Source organism: Eleutherodactylus coqui, chromosome 1 (assembly GCF_035609145.1).
Source record: "Eleutherodactylus coqui strain aEleCoq1 chromosome 1, aEleCoq1.hap1, whole genome shotgun sequence".
Taxonomy (NCBI): domain Eukaryota; kingdom Metazoa; phylum Chordata; class Amphibia; order Anura; family Eleutherodactylidae; genus Eleutherodactylus; species Eleutherodactylus coqui.
Window position 1 is genome coordinate 276,221,905 of NC_089837.1, and position 25,810 is coordinate 276,247,714.

At 44.0% G+C, this 25,810-nt stretch overlaps 1 protein-coding gene across 3 annotated transcripts in view; it reads right to left on the reverse strand.

Annotated features, from left to right (window-relative positions):
* ITPR3 (inositol 1,4,5-trisphosphate receptor type 3) overlaps positions 1-25,810 on the reverse strand; it is a 665,728-nt gene that overhangs the window by 418,788 nt on the left and 221,130 nt on the right. For all 3 annotated transcript variants that reach the window (XM_066609086.1, XM_066609095.1, XM_066609083.1), the window contains 4 exons: positions 18,805-18,924; positions 14,527-14,709; positions 14,105-14,356; positions 12,402-12,546 (listed from right to left, as the gene is read on the reverse strand). In XM_066609086.1, coding sequence (XP_066465183.1) covers positions 12,402-12,546; positions 14,105-14,356; positions 14,527-14,709; positions 18,805-18,924 — 700 coding nt within the window. The remainder of the gene's footprint in view (positions 1-12,401; positions 12,547-14,104; positions 14,357-14,526; positions 14,710-18,804; positions 18,925-25,810) is intronic.

Here is a 25,810-nt window from a genome sequence, read left to right on the forward strand (position 1 = left end):
TATCAAGGAAGATGCTACCCATCCACAGAATGGCAACGCAGGTTTGGCGACTGGCCAAGGTAGCTGGCGGGTTTGCCGACGTAGTGGCAGAGATCCCGCTATGGGGGACCCCTGGACTGCGGGAGCTGGTAACACTGACTGACCTCGCGACATGGGAGCAGGGTGGTGTAAGGTGCCTGGGCGACCTGTACGACTCGAATGTATTCCTATCCTTCGAGCGACTGCAAGATCAGTTCCAATTACCTAGATCGCACTTTTATAAGTACCTCCAGATTAGACACGCCCTGCAGACGCAATTCCCTCCGGCAAGTAACAGCATATCCCAATATCCCCTAATAGGAATTCTGCGGTCCCAGGGACCCCAAGGACTCATATCGACAATATACTCACATTTAATAAACTCAAAGGCCGCCCGGGTGGTTCCCCCCTCCTTAACTAAATGGAGGTCTCTGATCCCGGCGCTAACTGATGACACTTTCCAAGATCTGTTAGAATCTCCTTTATTCGTCTCCCCATCAGTAAATAACAGAATGATTCAGATGTACATAGTGCATCAGTGCTACCTCACGCCGGCGCGGCTGCAAAGGATGGGCAGAAATCCGACAACACATTGTATCCGGTGTACATGCACATTTGCCGATTTCTGGCATATGATTTGGGAGTGCCCGACGATCCAGTCGTACTGGGGTGAGGTTATAAGCTTGCTAGCCGAGATCCTAAATATTCCGATCCCCGCCACCCCGGAGGTCTGTCTCTTCGGCATTCTGGACGAGGAACATTGGCAGCATCATGACAGAATTTTTCTCCGAGAGGTCCTGTTCCTGGCCAGAAAGGTAATTGCGTTGAGGTGGATGGCTCCAAGGGGCCCTACCCTAGCGTTGTGGAGAAAAATCACTAACACAACCATCCCCTTCAACAACTTAGTCTATAAGGCCCGCAAATGCCCAGAAAAATTCCAGAAGGTATGGGGTCGATGGTGTGATTCCTCGCTCACCCTGTTCCCTCCGCGACTGCTCTCCTCGGTTATATTAGCTCTGCAAAGGGGACCTCAGTAGTCAGCAGAGGCTGGAGACGGGCGAAGGGATCCGGAACCTACCTGGTCATGTCAAACCACAGCGGCAGGCGGGCAATTACCGGGATGGTCCGGTACTGCCTCTGCTGGGACGTGTCCACTGCCTGCATGGGTCTTCCCTGCGTCTCTTCTTCCATCCCTCCACCCCGTTTCGCACCTCTGGAGTACATTACAAGGGATACACACTATAACGGCGAGGGGAAACTTTCCCCTTTCTCCTCCCTCTCCTAATCTCTTCTCCCCCCCCCCCCCCCCCCCCGCTCTCTCTTTTTCTTTTTCCTTCTCTCTTCTACTCTGTTCTATACAGGAAACTGAGATTTATATGTGATTTTGTAGAACGGAAGTTTTGGCATGCTGTTAATTTTCAATAAAACGAGTTTAAAAAAAAAAGAATGATCTCCAATGTAAAGAAGAACAAGGAATCTTGGAAGTAATGACATAATCCTCACAGAGTCCTAATCTAATTAGAGGGTTCTGATTTAAAAAATCCTCAAAATAAGTCCACAGTTTGGTCAGGCAGCAAAGAAAGCAGGTATAGCTAGAGGTATAACTACTGATAGTAGAAAGAGGGAGATGAACTATTAATACTGTTATTTTTTAAAGCATTCTTACTTTGCAGAATTTTTTTAAACCTGCCTAAAACATTTGCATAGTACTGTATATAAGCAGGGGAGCCACTATATTGGATTATTTTGGCTATTAAGGGGCCAGATTTCAGGAAAGTAGTCTATAGAGTTGAGGTTTTCTCTCCTTTGGAACTGACTAACTATTGCTCCACCTAAGAGGGTTCATTAAAAAAAAAAAAAAAAGAGATATGACACCCTCAGTTGTGACTCCTGTTCTGGAAGACAGATTGACTTCTATAAAGCCTAAGGAAAGTGGAGGAACCCCTGAAACTTTGGGGTACCGCTGTTGGAGTGTCTCCACGTTTACAGCCTCTGCCTAATATCCTTGGCCTGCAAATATATGGACTTCTCGATCACTTGGGTGACTAAGTCTATAAATATTTAGAAAATGAAAATGGAGTTTATATAAAGTCTGCAATTATAAAGTCTATGGTGTTGGCTTGTTTGATGAATGCAGAATACTAGTGATGTCAGTTTAAAGAAGGTGTAGGAGCCATTTAATGAAGTGGTATGGATATTACATACACAACATGTAAAACATAGGGGGGACTTTATCAAGAGCTATGCTACACTATTGTAACATAAAAAAGTAAAAAGCTATGGCGCACACCACAACTGCACAATAATCTGCAACTTTTTGTGCTGAGCACAGGGGATTGGGCCTACTGTGCCCTAGGAAATTATAATTTAAATCCGAAACTGGTGTAAATTATAGTACAGATCCATGCCAGCTAATATCTGCCACAGATTTGAATTTCTGGCACACGAACAGCAAAAAATGCACTAACTTATTAAAATGTATGCTCCTCAATCTAAACTACGCTCAAGAAAGATACACAAATTATTAACAATTTATCCAGTTGTAAACTAATGATGGTCTAAAAAAATATATGGAATTGGGAATGATTCCAAGGGGCTTGCGGATCAAAAAAAATCACCACATATATTTATTCAGAAGAATTCAAATGCAAGTGGGATAACATTCTATCCACATGCTCTTTGGAGCTCATTAAATTAATTGTGGAAACAGAAGAAGTTAAAATTGAGGATATCAAACAGAATATCAAAGAGCTGGAGAATGTGGTGGTTACGCTTGTAAAATCTGATGAATATGATATAATTAATTAAAAAATTAAGGATAATTTGATGAAAATGGAAGAAAGCATAATGCGTGTGAAGAAAAACAAACTTGAACATGACAAGAGAGACTATAGGAAGGAATGAAGTTTATGAATGGAAAACAAACTTTAATCAGAGAGGTCACAAATCAATATTGAAAAATGAAAACCAACATAGAAGACAAAATAAAGTTACTTTTTCAACTACCAACACAGAGGGGTACACAACGGAAAGAGACTCATCTAGCTGCAACTTTTCTAGTCCTGAGTCTACAACACAAGCTAGTCGCAAAAGGAACTATCGCATGCAAAAAAAAAACGGGACGGCACCATACAAACGAGCAGATATCCGAACAGGAGCAAGAAGATGTAAGCAATGATGTCATCGTTCTATCCCTAATCATTCTGACTAATAGTCAGTTGAATGTTTTGAAAAGGGGTTTAACCTTTGCTCCTGATAGTGAGTGATCTTTTCCACACACTAATGGACATCAACAAATTTATCAGGACTTTGACAGTTAAAAGGCACTTTCAGATCAAGCAAGGATTAAAATGTGAAACACACAATAAGGCTAATGGATCAACAGAACCAGTGATTAAAAATGATTTTGAAAACAAAACCGTACGAGAAATAATAACTATCATGGATTTGATAGACCTGGAAAAAGAAAATGATGTCATCATGGGTAATACCCCAGAAAAGGAAATTTAAAAAATCAAGTACAGCGTTCCAAATTCTAAATTCTATCCAGTGGAATCCCGGTCCAAATACATGGACGATTATCAGTTTACACTTGAGAAGGAATTAAGAAATTTAAAAGAAAAGAGTATTTTGAAGAAAGATCATGACAGCAACCTCACACAACATGAAAGAAAAGGATTAAAGGATTTGATCATGAACACCAATATCGTAAAAAGAAAATCGGACAAAGGGGGCAATATAACAGTAATGGATTCCAACTTTTATGCAGTACAGGTCAATAAAATTTTGTCCAATGAGAATATATATAGAAAACTGGATTACAACCTGACACGTGAATGCTTGAAAAAACTACAGTATTTATTGAATTAGGTTTAGAATGGGGAGTGTTAGACGAGAAGGAAAGTAAATATTTGTGTCCTGAAAATCCTGCAATCGCTATCTTTCACGGACTTCCTAAAAAGCATAATGTTTTCGTCCCATTGTTGCGGGGATCGATTCACCCTGCGAACGCTTAAGTTCTTGGGTGGATCGGTCCCTGCAACCACTGGTCAAGAGGTTGCCTGGATATCTTCTTGACAGTAAGTCAGTAATTCAGCAATTAGAACAACAGAAATGGGATGCTAAGTACTGCTGGTTTCTGTGTGATGTAATTGATCTTTATTCGTCCATACCACACCATGCGGCTATATCTGCGGTCGAATACCATCTGACCCAATATAGTAATTTTTCCAAAAAAGTAAAAGAATTTTATCAGTTGAATTTTTACTACACCACAATTTTTTTTCATTTGATAATACTTTTTATTTACAGATATCGGGAGCCCCCATGGGCTCTCGTTTCTCACCTACCATTGCCAATTTGGTAATGGGATGGTGGGAAATGTTAAATATTTTTTGTGATACAAATCCTTTTTTAAGCCGCATGGTGTGGTATGGACGTTACATAGATCATATCATAATATGGTCTAGAGAGTCGGTAGAAGAAATGACAGAACATTTACAGCAATTCCATGAATTTATTAACAACAACTCGATTAACTTGAGATTTGTATGTTAAGGTAAAAACATTAATACACCCTTTTTGAATCTTTACATTATGGGAGATACTACTAGTGGCAAAATAAATTTCAAACTTTTCAAAAGCACAGCAGGAAATACAATTTTACATGCTGACAGTAGCCACCCTAAATCCGTTAAAAGGTCGATTCCCATTGGGGAACTAACAAGGGCAAAGCGTACATGTTCCTTACAAGGGGACTATACAGATACTGAAAAAGACATAACTAATAGACTAAAAAAACGAGGCAATAGTAATAATTATTTTAAAAAATCTACCAATATAATGAAAAAGAGAAAAAGGGATGAATTACTATGGAGCAATAAAAATAAAAGAGGTAAAGATAAATCGAACATGGGATTAATTTTTTCCACTCCATTCAGTAAGGAATATTACAACATGAGTCTATTTTTCAAGTTTCTTCCAATACTCCGTCAGGACAAGATTACAGATGAAATACTGGATAAGGGAGTTATGGCAGTTGCTAGAAAAAGTAGGAATCTTTATGATATGCTGTCACCCAGTCTATTTATTTCAAGTAAAGATGACAAGAAATGGCTTTCTTATAAGGGTTTTTCGAAATGCGGCAATAATAAATGCAGCACATGCCCACATGCCAAAAAATGCACACAATTTAGCGATAGTACCAACAAAAGAACCTTTAATATAAAAAATTATATCAACTGTAATTCCATGAATGTAATTTATGTTATTACATTTGTTGATTGTAATATACATTACGTTGGATGTACTGCTCATAAATTGAGAATTCGGATCTCTGAACATCTTAGACACATTAAAAATCATAATATGTGTATATAAACGTTTATGGCCCTAACAACAATAATAAAATATTTTTCAATGATCAGGTGGATAAACTATTGACTGATGCTACTGACCTTAAAATAATAGGGGGTGATTTCAACTCAATAAGATCATTTTGGTCAGCGATTCAATTACTGGTGCGTGAAATTGGGGGAATGTCTATACAGTTAATACCACAGTTCTGCACATTTCGCTCTCTCACCGATTAGCATATTAGAATTGTTCGTCCACACACTATTATTTTTGTAAACAAAAGATGCTTCCTGACCAATTGGCTGCAAGCTAAACCCACGGGGGTGTAAGATATACTGCAACAGTTAGGGCACCTTTGGCAAATGGAAAGATTGGAGACGGAAAAGTGTGCAGAATCTAAAGCTCCTATATTTTTTTTATTTTTTTTTTTCAAATGGCAGGCCTTTATGGAGAAGTTTCTGGGAAATTAAAAATAACATTGTCAATAGTCTTTGACCATATAGGAAAATCGCTCTCCGGGAGATGATCAATTGAAAAGAAAATTAAAACCTTAAATGGTGAATAAATGCTGTCTTAAACCAGCTAGTAAAGAAACAAGAAGATACATGATGACACACTAGTAACTCTCCACCTTTTATTTAGAAGAACTATTAAGTTTAGAAGTTAATAAGAGTTTATGTTACGATTTTATTTTTTTTTCTTAAAGGGGTTGTCCCGCGCCGAAACGGGTTTTGTTTTTTTTCAACCCCCCCCCCCGTTCGGCGCGAGACAACCCCGATGCAGGGAAGTAAAGAAAGTTTACCGGAGCGCTTACCTTAATCCCCGCGCTCCGGTGACTTCAATACTTACCGCTGAAGATGGCCGCCGGGATCCCCTGTCTTCGTGGACCGCAGCTCTTCTGTGCGGTCCACTGCCGATTCCAGCCTCCTGATTGGCTGGAATCGGCACGTGACGGGGCGGAGCTACACGGAGCCGCTCTCTGGCACGAGCGGCTCCATAGAAGACTGCTGAAGACCCGGACTGCGCAAGCGCGGCTAATTTGGCCATCGGAGGCCAAAAATTAGTCGGCACCATGGAGACGAGGACGCTAGCAACGGAGCAGGTAAGTAAAAAACTTTTTATAACTTCTGTATGGCTCATAATTAATGCACAATGTACATTACAAAGTGCATTATTATGGCCATACAGAAGTGTATAGACCCACTTGCTGCCTCGGGACAACCCCTTTAAGGGTGTTTAGTGTTTACATCATACACGTGAATATTCCTAATCTGTGACGAGGTCAATACATAAAGATTTTGTTTTGTAAATCTGGAATGATATATACGAGTTTTGGCAATATATGTGAAATACTGTAAATATGTGTATGTATGCAGACAGCAATATGTGTCATAGATATGATGTGTTTTTGTTTTAATATTCAGAAAATGCTAATAAAAAAAAAAGTTTATAAAAAAAATCATAATATGAACCATTCTGGGGTCACAAAGCACTTTTTAGAAAAGCATGATGGTAAAATAGACAAATTAATTTATTATTAGAGATGAGCGAGCACCAAAATGCTCGGGTGCTCGTTACTCGAGACGAACTTTTCGCGATGCTCGAGGGTTCGTTTCGAGTAACGAACCCCATTGAAGTCAATGGGCGACTCGAGCATTTTTGCATATCGCCGATGCTCACTAAGGTTTTCATTTGTGAAAATCTGGGCAATTCAAGAAAGTGATGGGAACGACAGCAACGGATAGGGCAGGCGAGGGGCTACATGTTGGGCTGCATCTCAAGTTCCCAAGTCCCACTATTAATCCACTTCTCCTGGGTAACATGCTGCCTAACCCCCCCCCCCCCGACCAAGTGTCCACAGCGCACACCAAAGTGTCCCTGCGCAGCCTTCAGCTGCCCTCATGCCACACACTGGCCTCATAGCCACACCACCCACATGTCTATTTATAAGTGCGTCTGCCATGAGGAGGAACCGCAGGCACACACTGCAGAGGGTTGGCACAACTAGGCAGCGACCCTCTTTAAAAGGGGCGGGGCGATAGCCCATAATGCTGTACAGAAGCAATGAGAAATCCAATCCTGTGCCACCTCCATCAGGAGCTGCAAACGTGGGCATAGCAATGGGGAACCCATGTGCCACACACTATTCATTCTGTCAAGGTGTCTTCATGCTCCAGTCAGACCGGGGTTTTTTATAAATAGTCACAGGCAGGTACAACTCCGAAATGGGAATTCCGTGTGCACCCACAGCATGGGTGGCTCTCTGGAACACACTGGCTGTACATAAATGTATCCCATTGCAGTGCCCATCACAGCTGAGGTAACGTCCGATTAAATGCAGGTGGTCTTCGGCCCACACTGCATGCCCCAGTCAGACTGGGGTTCTTTAGAAGTGTACACATGGAGTTACAACTCCGTGTGGACCGACAGTATGGGTGGGTCCCAGGAAGCCACCGGCGGTACATAAATATATCCCATTGCATTGCCCATCACAGCTCAGTTAACGTCCGATTAAATGCAGGTGGTCTTCGTCCCACACTGCATGCCCCAGTCTGACTGGGGTTTTTAATACATAGACACTGGCGTGAGGCTACCGAGCTGCAGAGCCGCCAACAGGTTATGGCCGATGTCACACACGACCATGCCCGGTTGGAGGCTCAGCGGCGAAAGCCAGCGGTCGGTCTGCTCTGTCAGACCCTGCAGCAGTTCGTGGGCCGTGTGCCTCTTCTCTCCTAAGCTGAGTAGTTTCAGCATGGCCTGCTGACGCTTGGCCACCGCTGTGCTGCCACGCCGTGCGACACCGACTGCTGGCGACGTGCTGCTGCTGACACATCTTGATTGCGAGACAGAGGTTGCGTAGGAGGAGGAGGCTGGATTAGTGGAGGAAGCATACACCGCCGCAGATACCAGCACTGAGCTGGGACCCGCAATTCTGGGGGTGGGTAGGACGTGAGCGGTCCCAGGCTCTGACTCGGTCCCAGCCTCCACTAAATTCACCCAATGTGCCGTCAGGGAGATATAGTGGCCCTGCCCGCCTGTGCTTGTCCACGTGTCCGTTGTTAAGTGGACCTTGGCAGTAACCGCGTTGGTGAGGGCGCGTACAATGTTGCGGGAGACATGGTCGTGCAGGGCTGGGACGGCACATCGGGAAAAGTAGTGGCGACTGGGAATCGAGTAGCGCGGGGCCGCTGCCACCATATTTTTGAAAGCCTCCGTTTCCACAAGCCTATACGGCTGCATCTCCAGGCTGATCAATTTGGCTATGTGCACGTTTAACGCTTGAGCGTGCGGGTGCGTGGCTGCGTACTTGCGCTTGCGCTCAAACACGTGCGCTAGTGACGGCTGGACGGTGCGCTGAGAGACATTGCTGGATGGGGCCAAGGACAGCGGAGGTGAGGGTGTGGGTGCAGGCCGGGAGACGGTCGTGCCTGTGTCCTCAGAGCGGGGTTGGATCTCAGTGGCACTTTCTGCCGTCCACGACAGGACCTGCTCACACTGCTCAGTTTCTAATAAAGGTCTACCTCGTGGACCCATTAATTGTGAGATTAATCTGGGGACGCCAGAAACGTGCCTCTCTCCTAATCCCGCAGCAGTCGGCTGCGATACACCTGGATCAGGAGCTCGGCCTGTGCCCACACCCTGACTTGGGCCTCCGCGTCCTCGCCCGCGCCCACGTCCTCTAGGCCTACCCCTCAGCATGGTGTATTACCAGTAGTGCAGAAACAGAACGCTGTAATTAAATGTGCCGCTTATTGGCCTGTGGTTGGAGGCTGACTTCGCTTACGGAACGCACAGCAGAGCCAGGAAAGAATTTTGCGCAAGCCTGTAGTGAGACGTAGGTGCGTATGACTGAGCTAGTGGAATTCACAGCGCAGAAGCAGTCAAGTGTCCAAAGGCCACTAGTAGGCCTTAAGTATTTTGCTTCTATTTTTTTAAAGGCTGAGCTGAGACAGCAGACAGATACTGTAGGCAGCGTATATATGTATACTGTTTCCCTCTGGACGGGATGACGACGGTGATGTAACGGGCAACGCAGAGCCAGGAAACAATTTTGCGCACGCCTGCTGTAACACTTAGCTGCGTAATAATTAGGACTACTACCCCCAGCAGAGACGCAGTACACTCAAGACGGTCACAGGCAGCCCAAAGATAGTATTTTTCCCAAATTTGTTTGAAAAAGCCCACTGCCTATATAGACAGTATATCTCTTTCCCTGCCTCACCAGTACTGGCCCTATACTATGTAAAATTACTGCAGACTAAGGACGCAATGCTCTGCACGCCCGATATACAAAAAAAAAAAAATGTGCAACACTGCTCACAGCAGCCTTAACAGTACTGCACACGGTCAGATGTGGCCCTAAGAAGGACCGTTGGGGTTCTTCAAGCCTAAAATAACTCCTAACGCTCTCCCTATAGCAGCAGCAGCACTGTCCCTGATCTCTGTCAGAATGCATCTGTGGCGAGCCGCGGGCGGGGCAGATTTAAATACTCAGGTGACACCTGATCTCCCCAGCCACTCACTGCAGGGGGGTGGTATAGGGCTGGAACATCACAGGAGGAAGTTGTAATGCCTTCCCTGTCTTTCTATTGGCCAGAAAAGCGCGCTAATGTCTCAGAGATGAAAGTGAAAGTAACTCGAACATCGCGTGGTGCTCGTCTCGAGTAACGAGCATCTCGAACACCCTATTACTCGAACGAGTATCAAGCTCGGACGAGTACACTCGCTCATCTCTATTTATTATGGTATAGATATAATTCATAACAAACAGAAAATGCAGGTTGATCGAGTAGAACTCTTAAAGAAGGAAGGATATTGAATTATAATGTTGCACACGTATTCCGAAAGCTATGAATATGCAAAATGATTTGATTTATATATCAATTATTATTTTTTTTTTTTCCTATTACCTTTTTTGGATATCATATTAACTAGTGGTAATCCAATATTTGGAATTGAAACCATTTTCCTGTGAAATTCTTCATATTTATACAATGTGTTTCCTGGACAGTGTTGTAGATCGTGACATTATGAACATCTATTTTATTGGTTAAGGCTAATGTGGTGTGGATATTTGATTATGCCATCTTATACATCTTTAGCATATATTAGTATATCATTCATATCTTTATTGAATTAATAATAAAAGTACAGCCGTTATCATGTATCTAATATGCTGGATCTTCATGAACGTTAATATCACTACTAATAATATATATTAGAAATATAATACTATGAAACATTTGTGACAGCATAATATAAATTAACAATATGCTGTCTTAATTAATTGCAGTTACAATATTTATATAACTTTTTGATAATGTTTATAACTTTTGGTTTTGAGGACACGTTGAGAAGTGATCAAGATTCTGTGAATCGAAACGCGTCTTTTCAATAAAGAAGTCACGGTGTATACTCGCAATACGTCCTTTTCCCTCCATATCAATTGTCTCAGCCAAGTGTGACCACCAAGACCGAGTGGTAGGACGTGAGTATACTACACTGCAAACCGACATTACATTCATATGAAACAACTAGCAGCGACGGAAGGTGAGATGATACTTTCAAATTGCATCTGCCTAATATCCTTGGCCTGCAAATATATGGACTTCTCGATCACTTGGGTGACTAAGTCTATAAATATTTAGAAAATGAAAATGGAGTTTATATAAAGTCTGCAATTATAAAGTCTATGGTGTTGGCTTGTTTGATGAATGCAGAATACTGGTGATGTCAGTTTAAAGAAGGTCTAGGAGCCATTTAATGAAGTGGTATGGATATTACATACACAACATGTAAAACATAGGGGGGACTTTATCAAGAGCTATGCTACACTATTGTAACATAAAAAAGTAAAAAGCTATGGCGCACACCACAACTGCACAATAATCTGCAACTTTTTGTGCTGAGCACAGGGGATTGGGCCTACTGTGCCCTAGGAAATTATAATTTAAATCCGAAACTGGTGTAAATTATAGCACAGATCCATGCCAGCTAATATCTGCCACAGATTTGAATTTCTGGCACACGAACAGCAAAAGATGCACTAACTTATTAAAATGTATGCTCCTCAATCTAAACTACGCTCAAAAAAGATACACAAATTATTAACAATTTATCCAGTTGTAAACGAATGATGGCCTATTTGCAGGATAGGCCATAAGTAGATCAATGGGGGATTGTCACCCAGGGACCCCTCTAAAAAGCTGTTTGCCAAGCCAGTGTGTTTGTGTACTGAGTGGATTTCTGCAGGAAGCAGACAGCTTCATTCCCCTTGACCTGGTATTGCAACTTTGCCTGTAATTCCAAGCCAGGCCACTGCAGTGAGAAAAGAGCTGTCTGCATCCTGCAGTAAACAGATCAATGCAAGAGTACAGGCCATCAGTAGTTTACAACTGGACAACTTCTTTAAAGGGGTTGTCCCGCGGCAGCAAGTGGGTCTATACACTTCTGTATGGCCATAATAATGCACTTTGTAATGTACATTGTGCATTAATTATGAGCCATACAGAAGTTATAAAAAGTTTTTCACTTACCTGCTCCGTTGCTGGCGTCCTCGTCTCCATGGAGCCCGTCTAATTTTCGCCGTCTAAAATGGTCGAATGGCCAAATTAGATGCGCTTGCGCAGTCCGGGTCTTCTTATCTTCTCAATGGGGCTCCGTGTAGCTCCGCCCCGTCACGTGCCGATTCCAGCCAATCAGGAGGCTGGAATCGGCAATGGACCGCACAGAAGAGCTGCGGTCCACGGAGGGAGCAGACCCCGGCGGCCATCTTCAACCGGTAAGTATAGAAGTCACCAGAGCGCGGGGATTCAGGTAAGCGCTGTGCTGTTCTTTTTTTCAGTCCCTGCATCGGGGTTGTCTCGCGCCGAACGGGGGGGGGGGGGGGGGGGGTTGAAAAAAAAAAAAAACCGTTTTGGCGCAGGACAACCCCTTTAAGTTTAGGATGTGAAATGTCAGTAATAAATTCCTCTCATAGTCTTCAGTAAGTGACATAATTGTCTTTAATATGCAAATTATAAAATTACCTCAAATGTTAGCTTGTTCTTTTCCTCATTAGCAAAAGGCATAGCTTCACTGACAACAGTGTTCAGATAATCTTCAACAAATTCCATTGTGTTTGTGAACTTATTTTTCTTATCATCTCTTGAATCATTCAGGTTGGAGTCATAACTGTATGTAAGCAAAATAAAATAAATAGACAATGGAATACTATGCAATACAGCTATCAACAACAGATGAACTGAGCAACATATTAGATATTAAAATCAGTGCTAGATTTGCACAATTTTACATTTAAAATGCTGACAGTAATACACGAACAATCTGCTCAAATATTCTGTCAAAGTGAGGTCCTGAGCAGAGTTCACGTCTATGACATCTATATACTTTAATAGGACATAACGACAGGGGTTGTCTTCATGCGGGTCACCTATTTAAATTTATATAACAATTATGGGCGAAAACGTGTGTACGTGGGTAAAAAATTGGCTCAATGATAGAAAGCAGAGGGTGGTAATAAATGGTGCGTACTCTGATTGGACCACAGTCGCTAGCGGGGTGCCACAGGGTTCAGTATTAGGCCCCACTCTGTTCAACATATTTATCAATGACCTGATAGAGGGGCTGCACAGCAAAATATCAATATTTGCAGATGACACAAAATTATACAATATAATTAATGCAACGGAGGACAATGTGCGGCTACAAACGGACCTGGATAAGATGGGGGCTTGGGCAGGAAAATGGCAAATGAAGTTCAATGTTGAAAAATGTAAGACTATGCACATGGGCAGGAGAAACGGATGTCACCAATATTTACTTAATGGGGTACCACTAGGGAAAAGTGATATGGAAAAGGATCTGGGGGTATTAGTGGATAATAGACTAAACTGGAGTAACCAATGCCAGTCAGCTGCTGCAAAGGCAAATAAAGTCTTGGGGTGCATTAAAAGAGGTATAGGGGCGGAGGACGAGAACATCATCCTTCCATTATATAAGGCACTTGTCAGGCCTCACATGGAATACTGCGTACAATTCTGGTCACCGGTGCTCAGGAAAGATGTCACAGTGCTTGAGGGGGTTCAAAGAAGGGCAACCAAACTAATACATGGAATGACGGGACTGGAATACCCAGAGCGGCTATCCAAATTGGGACTATTTACTCTTGAAAAAAGAAGGTTAAGAGGCGACCAAATAACCATGTATAAGTACATGAGGGGACAACACATGGATCTCTCCCGCGATCTGTTTACACCAAGGACCACGACGGTAACAAGAGGACACCCACTACGATTGGAGGAAAGTAGGTTTCATCACCAACATAGAAGGGGATTCTTTACTGTAAGAGCAGTTAGACTGTGGAACTCTCTACCGGAGGAAGTGGTGATGGCAAAATCCATAGAGGAGTTTAAAAGGGGACTTAATGTCTTTCTGAAGAAGAAGGATATTACAGGATATAAATATTAGGTTAAGTGTCAATCCGGGTTTACAGGCAGGTAGGAACTATTAGGGGTTGATCCAGGGAACAGTCTGATTGCCATTAGGGAGTCGGGAAGGAATTTTTTCCCCAAAAGGGCTAATTGGCTTCTGGCCTTGGGGTTTTTTGCCTTCCTCTGGATCAACACAGGAGGATTGACAGGCTGGACTAGATGGACATTGTCTTCATTCAGCCTTACATACTATGTTACTATGTTACTATGTTATTATCATGTAAATATAATTTCCTTACTCTTTAATGGTGATGCTTGTAGGGATTTCAGTCCACAAACGGGCATACTTTACTGGAGTCACTAGTTCTTGAGGATCTCTGTCAACATGAACATGCAGCATAAGATGACAAAAAGAAGCTCTGATCTCAAAAGGAAGCATTTCATCAGCCATACAAAGGAAGATCAGGTCAACACTCAGTTGCTTGGAGATTTCATGGATAGCCAGGTACTGACGGTCCAGGCACATTCGTGCAAAAAGTTTCAGTTGGTAACTGTGGAATAGTGATAAAAAATGGAAACCACTTCAATTCGAAAGCCAGCATAAATAATAAGAATGGTAAGTATGCAAGCAGTATGGATAAAAGTCAGAAAGAAAAATGTTAGAACATTTGTATACATGGCATGCAAGAAAACCATAGCTGTACAATAAAGGCAAGCTTACCGATAATATGTCAATACATTTTCATCATGGACATTTCCAGCCCTTGCCTCCTGTGATAACTGCCGGATGCTCTTCTCATGGATATCATTGTTCTTGTCTAACCACACTAGCCAGACTTCCTCTTCACAGTACTCAATACTCATATATTCTGGAGACTGGGACAACTCTTTTACTGGTCTTAGCCTTCCAAAATAGTACAACATACATTTTTAATCCATATTGGATTTTAAAAAACAAACAACTTATAAAACTCATAATTACTATTACATATCGACGGGATTACACTTAAATGCAGTCACAACAATCGAGTAGATATGAGATAATCTCTTTAATATTCTCTTCTGGCTATTGATAACTTTTCAGTAGCAGACTGGTGTACAGAGCTGTTTTGCTTCTTAGGGCGCCCACCCACTGGCGTTTTTTTTTCCCTGCGAAATTCGCAGCATTTTTTTCTCTGCAGGGGTCTATGGGACTTGTAATGTTAAAATCGCGATCGCGCAAAATCGCAATTTACCGCGAAATCACGATTTTGCGCGATCGCGATTTTAACATTACAAGTCCCATAGACCCCTGCAGAGAAAAAAATACTGCGAATTTCGCAGGGAAAAAAAACGCCAGTGGGTGGGCGCCCTCAGGATAGACCATCAATATTTAGAAGTGGGACAACCCTTTTAATCTGGTGGGGCTAGAAGTATGCTATAAATCATTTATAAATGACTTATTGAAATTTACATGCAAATTAAATTTAAAATATTAGCACTAAATATCCTCAAATTCGAGGTTTTAACTATGAAGGCAAAAATGTCTTGTTCAGTGAAAACCTAAGTTTGTAGTCTCAAACAATACAGTACTTTGAAGCATTATACTGGGGCCATCATTAATTATGGAAATTAATTAAAAAAAATTATGAATGTAAGAAAACTGAGACCTCAACTGCACCTTTTATCCTAATCTTAGGTATTACCTATTTATGTTCACCCACTAAATGAGAATATACAAGAATAACACATATGCGATTTTGCCATGGTGATATCACAACCTCCATTGTGAAGGAGCCCTAAGGTTGGATAGTGTGTCCAAAGAACCCCACCAACTGCCTGTATACGCAAATATGCTGTACACGATTTCTTTCATCTTTTCGCATAGCATAGAAAATAGTGATAAGAAAATAACCCCTTGACTTAGATATCAAATGTATCAGATGGTGGCCAACTAGAGTGGTCTGAATACAGCTGGAAGACTACTAAAGTTCCAGCTCTGAAAAATATACAGAATTAAGAATCATAAAATGATTGAGTTGGAAGGGACCTCCATGGTCATCTGGTGCAACCATCTGCTTAATGCAGGAGTCACTAAATCAGATGTCTGTCCACCCTGTGTTTGAAGACTTCCATTGAAGGAGAACTCACCACCTCTCATGGCAACATATTACACTCATTGATCACCCTCACTGTCAGTAAGTTTTTTTCTAATATCTAATTTGTGTCTTCTCCCTTTCAGTTTCATCCCATTGCTTCTAGTCTTTCCTTATGCAAGTGAGAATAGAGCTGATCCCTCTGCACTGTGACAGCCCTTCAGATATTTGTAAACAGCTATTAAGTCTCTTCTCAGCCTTCTTTTTTGCAAGCTAAAAATTCCCAGATCCTTTAACTGTTCCTCATAGGACATGATTTGCAGACTGCTCACCATCCTGGTAGCTGTTCTCTGAACTTGCTCCAGTTTGTCTATGTCATTTTTAAAATCGGGGGTGGGGTGGGGGCCCAGAGCTAGACACAGTATTCCAGATGATGTCTGACTAAGGAAGAGTAGAGAGGAAAAATTACCTCACATGATCTAGATTCTATGCTTCTCTTAATACATCCCAGAATTGTGTTTGCCCATTTTTTGCTGCTGCATCACACTGTTGACTAATGTTCAATCTATGATCTATTAATATATCCAAGTCTTTTTGACATATGCTGCTGTTTAGCTCAATTCCTCCCATTCTGTATGTGCTATTTTAATTCTTCTTGCCCAGATGTAGTACTTTGCATTTTTCCTTGTTAAATACAATTCTGTTAGTCGGCATACACTTTTCAAGCTTGTCCAGATCTTTTTGAATCCTCTCTCTTCTCTCTAGTGTTAGCCATCCCCCCTAGGTTTGCGTGGTTGGCAAACTTGATCAGTTTCTCATCAATTCCTTCCTCTAGATCATTTCTAAAAATGTTGAACACTGGGCCCAGGCAGGGCATTGTGGTACCCCACTTGATACATTCTTCCATTTGGATGCATAGCTATTTAGGACCACTCTGAGTACAATCACAAGTTAGGCTCACAGGCCTGTAGTTTCCTGGGTCCACCTTCTTCCCTTTTTTGAAGATAGGGACAACATTTGCCCTTCTCTAATCTTCTGGGATTCCTACTGTTCTCCAAAAATTTTCAAAGATTTCAACGAGCGGTTCAGCAATTACTTCTGTTGCCTCCTTTGGTATCCTAGGATGTAATTCATCTGGCCTTGGATAATTGAATTTGTTTAAGTTAGCCAAGTGTTCCCTAATCATCTCTCTATTTATAGATACCCTGCATTCTCTTATTTCCCCAGTAGCACAGGGAAAATCAGCTGATGTTACATTTACTTTCTGGGAGAAAACAGATACAAAATAGAAATTTAAAAGTTCAGCCTTCTCAACATTTTCATTTTGTAAATATCCTATCGCATCTTTGACTTTGCTTTTGACATACCCCGAAATTCATTTTTTAAATTGTTTTTGGCCTCTCTTGCAAGCCGCAATTCATTATTATTAGCTTTAGTTTTTCTGACACTTGCCCTACAGTTTCTGCAGACTGTTATATTCTTCTTTAGATATGCCTCCACTTTCCATTTGATAAATATATTTTTTCTCCTTTTTGTATGTATTTAGTAGATACATTTGTCAACAAGAGTTGATACGCATCTGTTGGACCCCTTTCTTTTGCCAAGGAGACATTCCCAACAAATGTCCGGATAGTTAAAGTCTCCCATAATCACTATGTCATACTTTTTAACAAACTTGGCCATCTGATGTAGAAAGAGTTCATCCATATCTTCTGCTTTTCCAGGTGGCCTATATTAAATGCTTATAATGTTGTTCTTTCTGTTGTTCTCTGCTTGTATTCTTATCCAAACCGTTTCTACAGAACTACCATGCTCTGAAGTTTGAATCTCTGTGGCGAATGTATGGTTTCCTAAAATACAATGCAATGCCCCCTCCTCTTTTATTAGGTCTGTTTCTTATAAATAAGTTGTATCATTCAAGCCTTGCATTCCAATCATGTGTATCATTCCACCAAGTTTCTGTAATGCCTATGACATCATATTTCTTTACCTGTGTTAGGAGCTCTAATTCTCCTTGTTTGTTTTCCATGCTCTGTGCATTTGTGTAAAAACATTTTAGCGTGTGATGAGTATGTCTTGCTCCTCAACTTTCCTTCAGAATTACATTTAAAACAGCATATATACATAAGCTCTAATTTCCATGCTGAAACTGGTTATCGCTGTGGTATGATTATATTGGTAAATGGTCACCCAGCGTGTCATCTTGCCATCATTCTGGACTAGCTGGGTTGAACTTCTTAATATTCATTGCCTTTATCCTTACCCTCTTATGTAAATCATTTTTTGTGTATTTTTTTTAATTTAGTTCCTACTACCTCTTTTTCTAGAATAAAGATTTAAACTTTACTAGTCTTCCTTGAACGCTATAAGGGATCCATTGTGTGTGTGTGTGGTGGCTGACCTACCTGTCAGAAACAGTCAATAGTGGCAGCAAGGTGTGTTAAGGTGTGTTAGGCTTGCAGGGTGCTTTTTGTGCTCCATTTTGCGTAAAGAGCAGGATCCAGGGAGCCTGAACTAAGTCGACCTTGCTGGTCTGCCCTCGGAATTGTCGTCACATTCAGTTCAATGAGAGAACTGTATATAGCGAATTCAAGTGCTCGGCTATCTCCGGCAGTCCCATTGAAGTAATTGGCGTAATGGCATGCATGTGTGGCAACCACTATTAAAACTTTAGGATGCGCCTGGGTTGATATCTTATAACTGGTGAGGATACTAGCGGTTGAATCACCATCAGTTGGCAAGTTATGTCCTATCCTGTGGATAGGGGAAAACTTGCTTACATGAGAAACCACTTTACCCGATTGGAGGAAAAAATGGAGACAGCCTACTCATCTTACATGTACAGTAGAAACTGTTGCAAACAAACATACTGTAAAACCAGTTTAGTGTACATCAAACTGCCTTTCATTGAAGAGGGTACTTACTCTGTCTTTATGAGGATATCACTGTTTTTGGGATCTAAAACGCACTTACAAATGAGCTCTTGAGTTACTGGGATTGCAATATGATTTGATACACACAAATCCGAAAGATAGTCCAGAAACCTAGAAGAAAATGACATATATCAACATACTGCCATCCGTGAAATTTTTAAAAAATACAAATTATCTTTGTATAGCTTAACAAATATGCTTGTTTGACAACCTACTGTATGATGTAGGGAATTTATAAATACTGGCACACCCAGGGGCGTACCTAAAGGCTCAGGGGCTTGGGTGCATAAGTTCAGCTCGGGCCCCCCCCCCCCCGGGCCTCCACCCCACACTCCCCCGTACCCATACCTAAATTGTGCTGCATGCATGATCTTTGAAATTTGTTTGTAGCTCCGCAGGCCACTCTCACACACACCGCTTTTTACTGCTATTAGCATGGTGTCCGAGCGCTGTACTAACCACGGTACATTAATTTAATGAGGTTACTCAAACTTGCGCTCAAACATGGTGTTTCTAACACCGCAATTTTTGAGAGCCGTCTGTTCTATTTTTGCGTTTTCGTGGTTTTTAACACACCTCCTCACAATGATGGGGTGCTTTAAAAAGTGCTGTCAAACGCTGTAACCTGTGTTCGAAAACTCTGCTCGAAATTCCAATAAAAATGCCATGATTTTTAAGCTGCATTTTCTGAACACGTGTGAGAGCGGCCTTAGGGTGGTTCATGTTTTTGTTGTACTTTAGAGCAAAAATTAAGAAAAACACATAAAAAACCTGCATGCGGTATTTAAAGACCACAAATGTTATTAAGGAGCTGCAGACACAATCAAAAACTGCATGTGGTTTTATTTTTTTTTAAATTGTGTGTAAGGCCGCCTGCAGACAGCTGGGTCGGATCCCGCTGCGAGAATTCTCCGACCCGCTCCACTGCAGTGACCAGTGCGGCTCACCTTCCTCCGCGCCTGCTCTGTGATGTGCTGGCTACCGCCCAGCCGGCGCATGTGCAGAGCGGAGCCGGCAGTGACATTTCTGTGCAGGCCTTCGCAAGACCCACACAGAAATTGAATGTGCTGCGATTTGCTTTCCTCGTGTGTTTTCACGCGGACAAATCGCAGCCGTTTGCATAGGATTGCGTTTTGTAATGCAATCCTATGCAGGCGGGCACAGGAGGAAATTCTGCGGGAAGTCCCGCTACAGAGTTTCCGCCTGTGTGCAAGGGGCCTTTAGAGTGAAATTATATGCAGTAAATCCAGGGATTGTATAACTTATACCAGCGATAGATAGATAGATATGATCTTAGATGGATATAAGATACACGGATAGATATGAGATGAGATAAGATATAGACATATAGATAGATGGATATACCCGCCGCAGAGTTTCTGCCCGTGTGCAAGGGGCCTTAAGAGTAAAATTATATACAGTAAATCCAGGGAGATGTATAACTTATACCAGCGATAGATGGATAGATAGATAGATATGAGATAGGATATAGCTAGATAGATATGATGTTAGATGGATATGAGATAGGACACACATAGATGAATAGATATATAAATAGATATTAGATAAGATATAGACATATAGATAGGAGTTAGATAGATATGATTTTAGATGGATATGAGAATATACATAGATGAATAGATAGATATGAGATGAGATGAAATAAGATATAGGCATATAGATAGATAGGAACTAGGATAGGATATAGAAAGATAGATATATAGATATGAGATAGGATATAGATAGATAGATATGATGTTAGATGGATATGAGATACATAGATGAATAGATAGATATGAGATGAGATAAGATAAGATATACACATATAGATAGATATGAGATAGGAGAGAGATAGATAGATATGATGTTAGATGGATATGAGATAGGAGATACATAGGTGAATAGATATATAAATAGATATGAGATAAGATATAGACATATGGATAGATGGATATGAGATAGGATATACATAGATGAATAGATAGATATGAGATAAGATATACTTGATCAAGATTAGAGATGAGCGAGCACCAAAATGCTCGGGTGCTCGTTACTCGGAACGAAATTATCGCGATGCTCGAGGGTTTGTTTCGCGTAACGAACCCCATTGAAGTCAATGGGCGACCCGAGCATTTTTGTATTTCGCCGATGCTCGCTAAGGTTTTCCTGTGTGAAAATCTGGGCAATTCAAGAAAGTGATGGGAACGACACAGCAACGGATAGGGCAGGCGAGGGGCTACATGTTGGGCTGCATCTCAAGTTCACAGGTCCCACTAGTAAGCCACAATACCGGCAAGAGTGCCCCCCCCCCCCTCCCAACAACTTTTACTTCTGAAAAGCCCTCATTAGCATGGCATACCTTAGCTAAGCACCACACTACCTCCAACAAAGCACAATCACTGCCTGCATGACACTTGGCTGCCACTTCTCCTGGGTTACATGCTGCCCAACCCCCCCCCCCCCGCACGACAGTGTCCACAGCGTACACCAAATTGTCCCTGCCCAGCCTTCAGCTGCCCTCATGCCACGCCACCCTCATGTCTATTTATAAGTGCGTCTGCCAGAGGAAAAGCAGGCACACACTGCAGAGGGTTGGCATGGCTAGGCAGCGACCCTCTTTAAAAGGGGCGGGGCGATAGCCCACAATGCTGTACAGAAGCAATGAGAAATCCAATCCTGTGCCACCTCCATCTGGAGCTGCACACGTGGGCATAGCAATGGGGAACCTATGTGCCACACACTATTCATTCTGTCAAGGTGTCTGCATGCCCCAGTCAGACCGCGGTTTTTTATAAATAGTCACAGCCAGGTCCAACTCCGCAATGGGAATTACGTGTGCACCCACAGCATGGGTGGCTCCCTGGAACCCAGCGGCGGTACATAAATATATCCCATTGCAGTGCCATACTCAGCAGAGCTAACGTCAGATACAATACAGGTGGGCTTCGGCCCACACTGCATGCCCCAGTCAGACTGGTAATATGTACCTTAACAGTAACCTCGTTGGTGGTAATGTGGTGGTGACTGCAGACGTGGTAGCGCGGTTTTATGTAGTTGGTTTTCGGAATGTGGCCAGGATTAAGTGGGCCGTGGCGGGGGGATGGTGGTGGTGCTCTCTTGTTGTGTCGTTAAAGGTGAAATTCTCGGACTGCCACCAGACGGACCAATGCAAAGGTATTTGCCAAGAATGTTTTCATTGTTGGAGGAGGAGGGGGATGTTTTGGAGGCACTATGTGTCCTCTACACGTGTCCGTGGTTATATGCACCTTAACAGTAACAGCGTTGGTGGGAAATGGCCTCGCCGCCATCATGTCTTTGTGAAGCCTCTGTTTCCACACCCCAGTGACATACCATTAGCAGCGGTATAGGCAGAGCCCAGAATTATTAACATTTCAGCGGTAGCATTAGGGACAGGCCCCACTAACATATCACTAGCAGCGGTATAGGGGGAGCGCAGTCTTAGTTCCATTTCAGTAATAGTAGCACTCAAGACAGGCCCCAGTAACATTCCCATTGCAGCAGTTTAGGGAGATAACAGTCTCTTTCACATTTCAGTAGCTGCAGTATAGACAAGGCCCCAGTTACATTTATGTAGCTAAAGAGGTAGGCCAACCCCACACACCTTTCTGTACCATGAGTGCAGGCGAAGAACATAGAAATTACTATGATTACACTGTAGGTGAGGGCCAAAAAAAATTGGTGTACCAACAGCAGTAATGTACCTCAAAAAAAATTGGCCATGCCCAACCAAGATGGCAGGTGAAACCCATTAATCGCTTTGGTTAATGTGGCTTAAGTGGTAACTAGGCCTGGAGGCAGCCCAGTTTAACGAAAAATTGGTTCAAGTTAAAGTTTCAACGCTTTTAAGAGCATTGAAACGTATAAAAATTGTTTAGAAAAATTATATGAGTGAGCCTTGTGGCCCTAAGAAAAATTGCCCGTTCAGCGTGATTACGTGAGGTTTCAGGAGGAGGAGCAGGAGGAGGAGGAGGAATATTATACAAAGATTGATGAAGCAGAAATGTCCCTGTTTTGGATGGTGAGAGAGAACGATGCTTCCATCCGCGGGTGCAGCCTACGTATTGCTTAGGTATCGCTGCTGTCCACTGGTGGAGAAGAGAAGTCTGGGGAAATCCAGGCTTTGTTCATCTTGATGAGTGTAAGCCTGTCGGCACTGTCGGTTGACAGGCGGGTACGCTTATCTGTGATGATTCCCCCAGCCGCACTAAACACCCTCTCTGACAAGACGCTAGCCGCAGGACAAGCAAGCACCTCCAGGGCATACAGCGCGAGTTCAGGCCATGTGTCCAGCTTCGACACCCAGTAGTTGTAGGTAGCAGAGGCGTCACGGAGGACGGTCGTGCGATCGGCTACGTACTCCCTCACCATCCTTTTACAGTGCTCCCGCCGACTCAGCCTTGACTGGGGAGCGGTGACACAGTCTTGCTGGGGAGCCATAAAGCTGTCCAGGGCCTTAAAGACTGTTGCACTGCCTGTGCTGTACATGCTGCTCGATCTCCGCACCTCCCCTGCTACCTGGCCCTCGGAACTGCGCCTTCTGCCACTAGCGCTGTCGGATGGGAATTTTACCATCAGCTTGTCCGCCAGGGTCCTGTGGTATAGCAACACTCTCGAACCCCTTTCCTCTTCGGGAATGAGAGTGCAAAGGTTCTCCTTATACCGTGGGTCGAGCAGTGTGTACACCCAGTAATCCGTAGTGGCCAGAATGCGTGTAACGCGAGGGTCACGAGAAAGGCATCCTAACATGAAGTCAGCCATGTGTGCCAGGGTACCTGTACGCAACACATGGCTGTCTTCACTAGGAAGATCACTTTCAGGATCCTCCTCCTCCTCCTCAGGCCATACACGCTGAAACGATGACAGGCAAGCAGCATGGGTACCGTCAGCAGTGGGCCAAGCTGTCTCTTCCCCCTCCTCCTCATCCTCCTCATGCTCCTCCTCCTCCTCCTGAACGCGCTGAGATATAGACATGAGGGTGCTCTGACTATCCAGCGACATACTGTCTTCCCCCGCCTCCGTTTCCGAGCGCAAAGCATCTGCCTTTATGCTTTGCAGGGAACTTCTCAAGATGCATAGCAGAGGAATGGTGACGCTAATGACTGCAGCATCGCCGCTCACCACCTGGGTAGACTCCTCAAAGTTTCGAAGGACCTGGCAGATGTCTGCCAACCAGGCCCACTCTTCTGAAAATAATTGAGGAGGCTGACTCCCACTGCGCCGCCCATGTTGGAGTTGGTATTCCACTATAGCTCTACGCTGCTCATAGAGCCTGGCCAACATGTGGAGCGTAGAGTTCCACCGTGTGGGCACGTCGCACAGCAGTCGGTGCACTAGCAGATTAAACCGATGTTGCAGGGTGCGCAGGGTGGCAGCGTCCGTGTGGGACTTGCGGAAATGTGCGCAGAGCCGGCGCACCTTTACGAGCAGGTCTGACAAGCGTGGGTAGCTTTTCAGAAAGCGCTGAACCACCAAATTAAAGACGTGGGCCAGGCACGGCACGTGCGTGAGGCTGCCGAGCTGCAGAGCCGCCACCAGGTTACGCCCGTTGTTACACACGACCATGCCCGGTTGGAGGCTCAGCGGCGCAAGCCAGCGGTCGGTCTGCTCTGTCAGACCCTGCAGCAGTTCGTGGGCCGTGTGCCTCTTATCTCCTAAGCTGAGTAGTTTCAGCACGGCCTGCTGACGCTTGCCAACCGCTGTGCTGCCACGCTGCGCAACACCGACTGCTGGCGACGTGCTGCTGCTGCTGACACATCTTGATTGCGAGACAGAGGTTGCGTTGGAGGAGGAGGAGGAGGAGGAGGAGGGTGCTTTAGTGGAGGAAGCATACACCGCCGCAGATACCACCACCGAGCTGGGGGTGGGTAGGACGTGAGCGGTCCCAGGCTCTGACTCTGTCCCAGCCTCCACTAAATTCACCCAATGTGCCGTCAGGGAGATGTAGTGGCCCTGCCCGCCTGTGCTTGTCCACGTGTCCGTTGTTAAGTGGACCTTGGCAGTAACCGCGTTGGTGAGGGCGCGTACAATGTTGCGGGAGACGTGGTCGTGCAGGGCTGGGACGGCACATCGGGAAAAGTAGTGGCGACTGGGAACTGAGTAGCGCGGGGCTGCCGCCACCATCATACTTTTGAAGGACTCCGTTTCCACAACCCTATACGGCAGCATCTCAAGGCTGATAAATTTGGCTATGTGGACGGTTAACGCTTGAGCGTGCGGGTGCGTGGCGGCGTACTTGCGCTTGCGCTCAAACACTTGCGCTAGCGACGGCTGGACGGTGCGGTGCGAGACATTTGTGGATTGGGCCGAGGACAGCGGAGGTGAGGGTGTGGGTGCAGGCCAGGAGACGGTAGTGCCTGTGTCCTCAGAGCAGGGTTGGATCTCAGTGGCAGGTTGGGGCACAGGGGGAGAGGCGGCGGTGAACGGCCTTCGTCCCACCTTGTGGGGTGCTTGGCCATCATATGTCTGCGCATGCTGGTGGTGGTGAGGCTGTTGGTGGTGGCTTCCCGGCTGATCTTGGCACGACAAAGGTTGCACACCACTGTTCGTCGGTCGTCAGGCGTCTCTGTGAAAAACTGCCAGACCTTAGAGCACCTTGGCCTCTGCAGGGTGGCATGGCGTGAGGGTGCGCTTTGGGAAACAGTTGGTGGATTATTCGGTCTGGCCCTGCCTCTACCCCTGGCCACCGCACTGCCTCTTGCAACCTGCCCTGCTGCTGCCCTTGACTCCCCCTCTGAAGACCTGTCCTGAGTAGGCGTTGCAAACCAGGTGGGGTCAGTCACCTCATCGTCCTGCTGCTCTTCCTCAGAATCCTCTGTGCGCTCCTCCCTCGGACTTACTGCCCTTACTACTACCTCACCGATAGACAACTGTGTCTCATCGTCATCGGCCTCCTCACCCACTGAAAGGTCTTGAGACAGTTGCCGGAAGTCCCCAGCCTCATCCCCCGGACCCTGGGAACTTTCCAATGGTTGGGCAT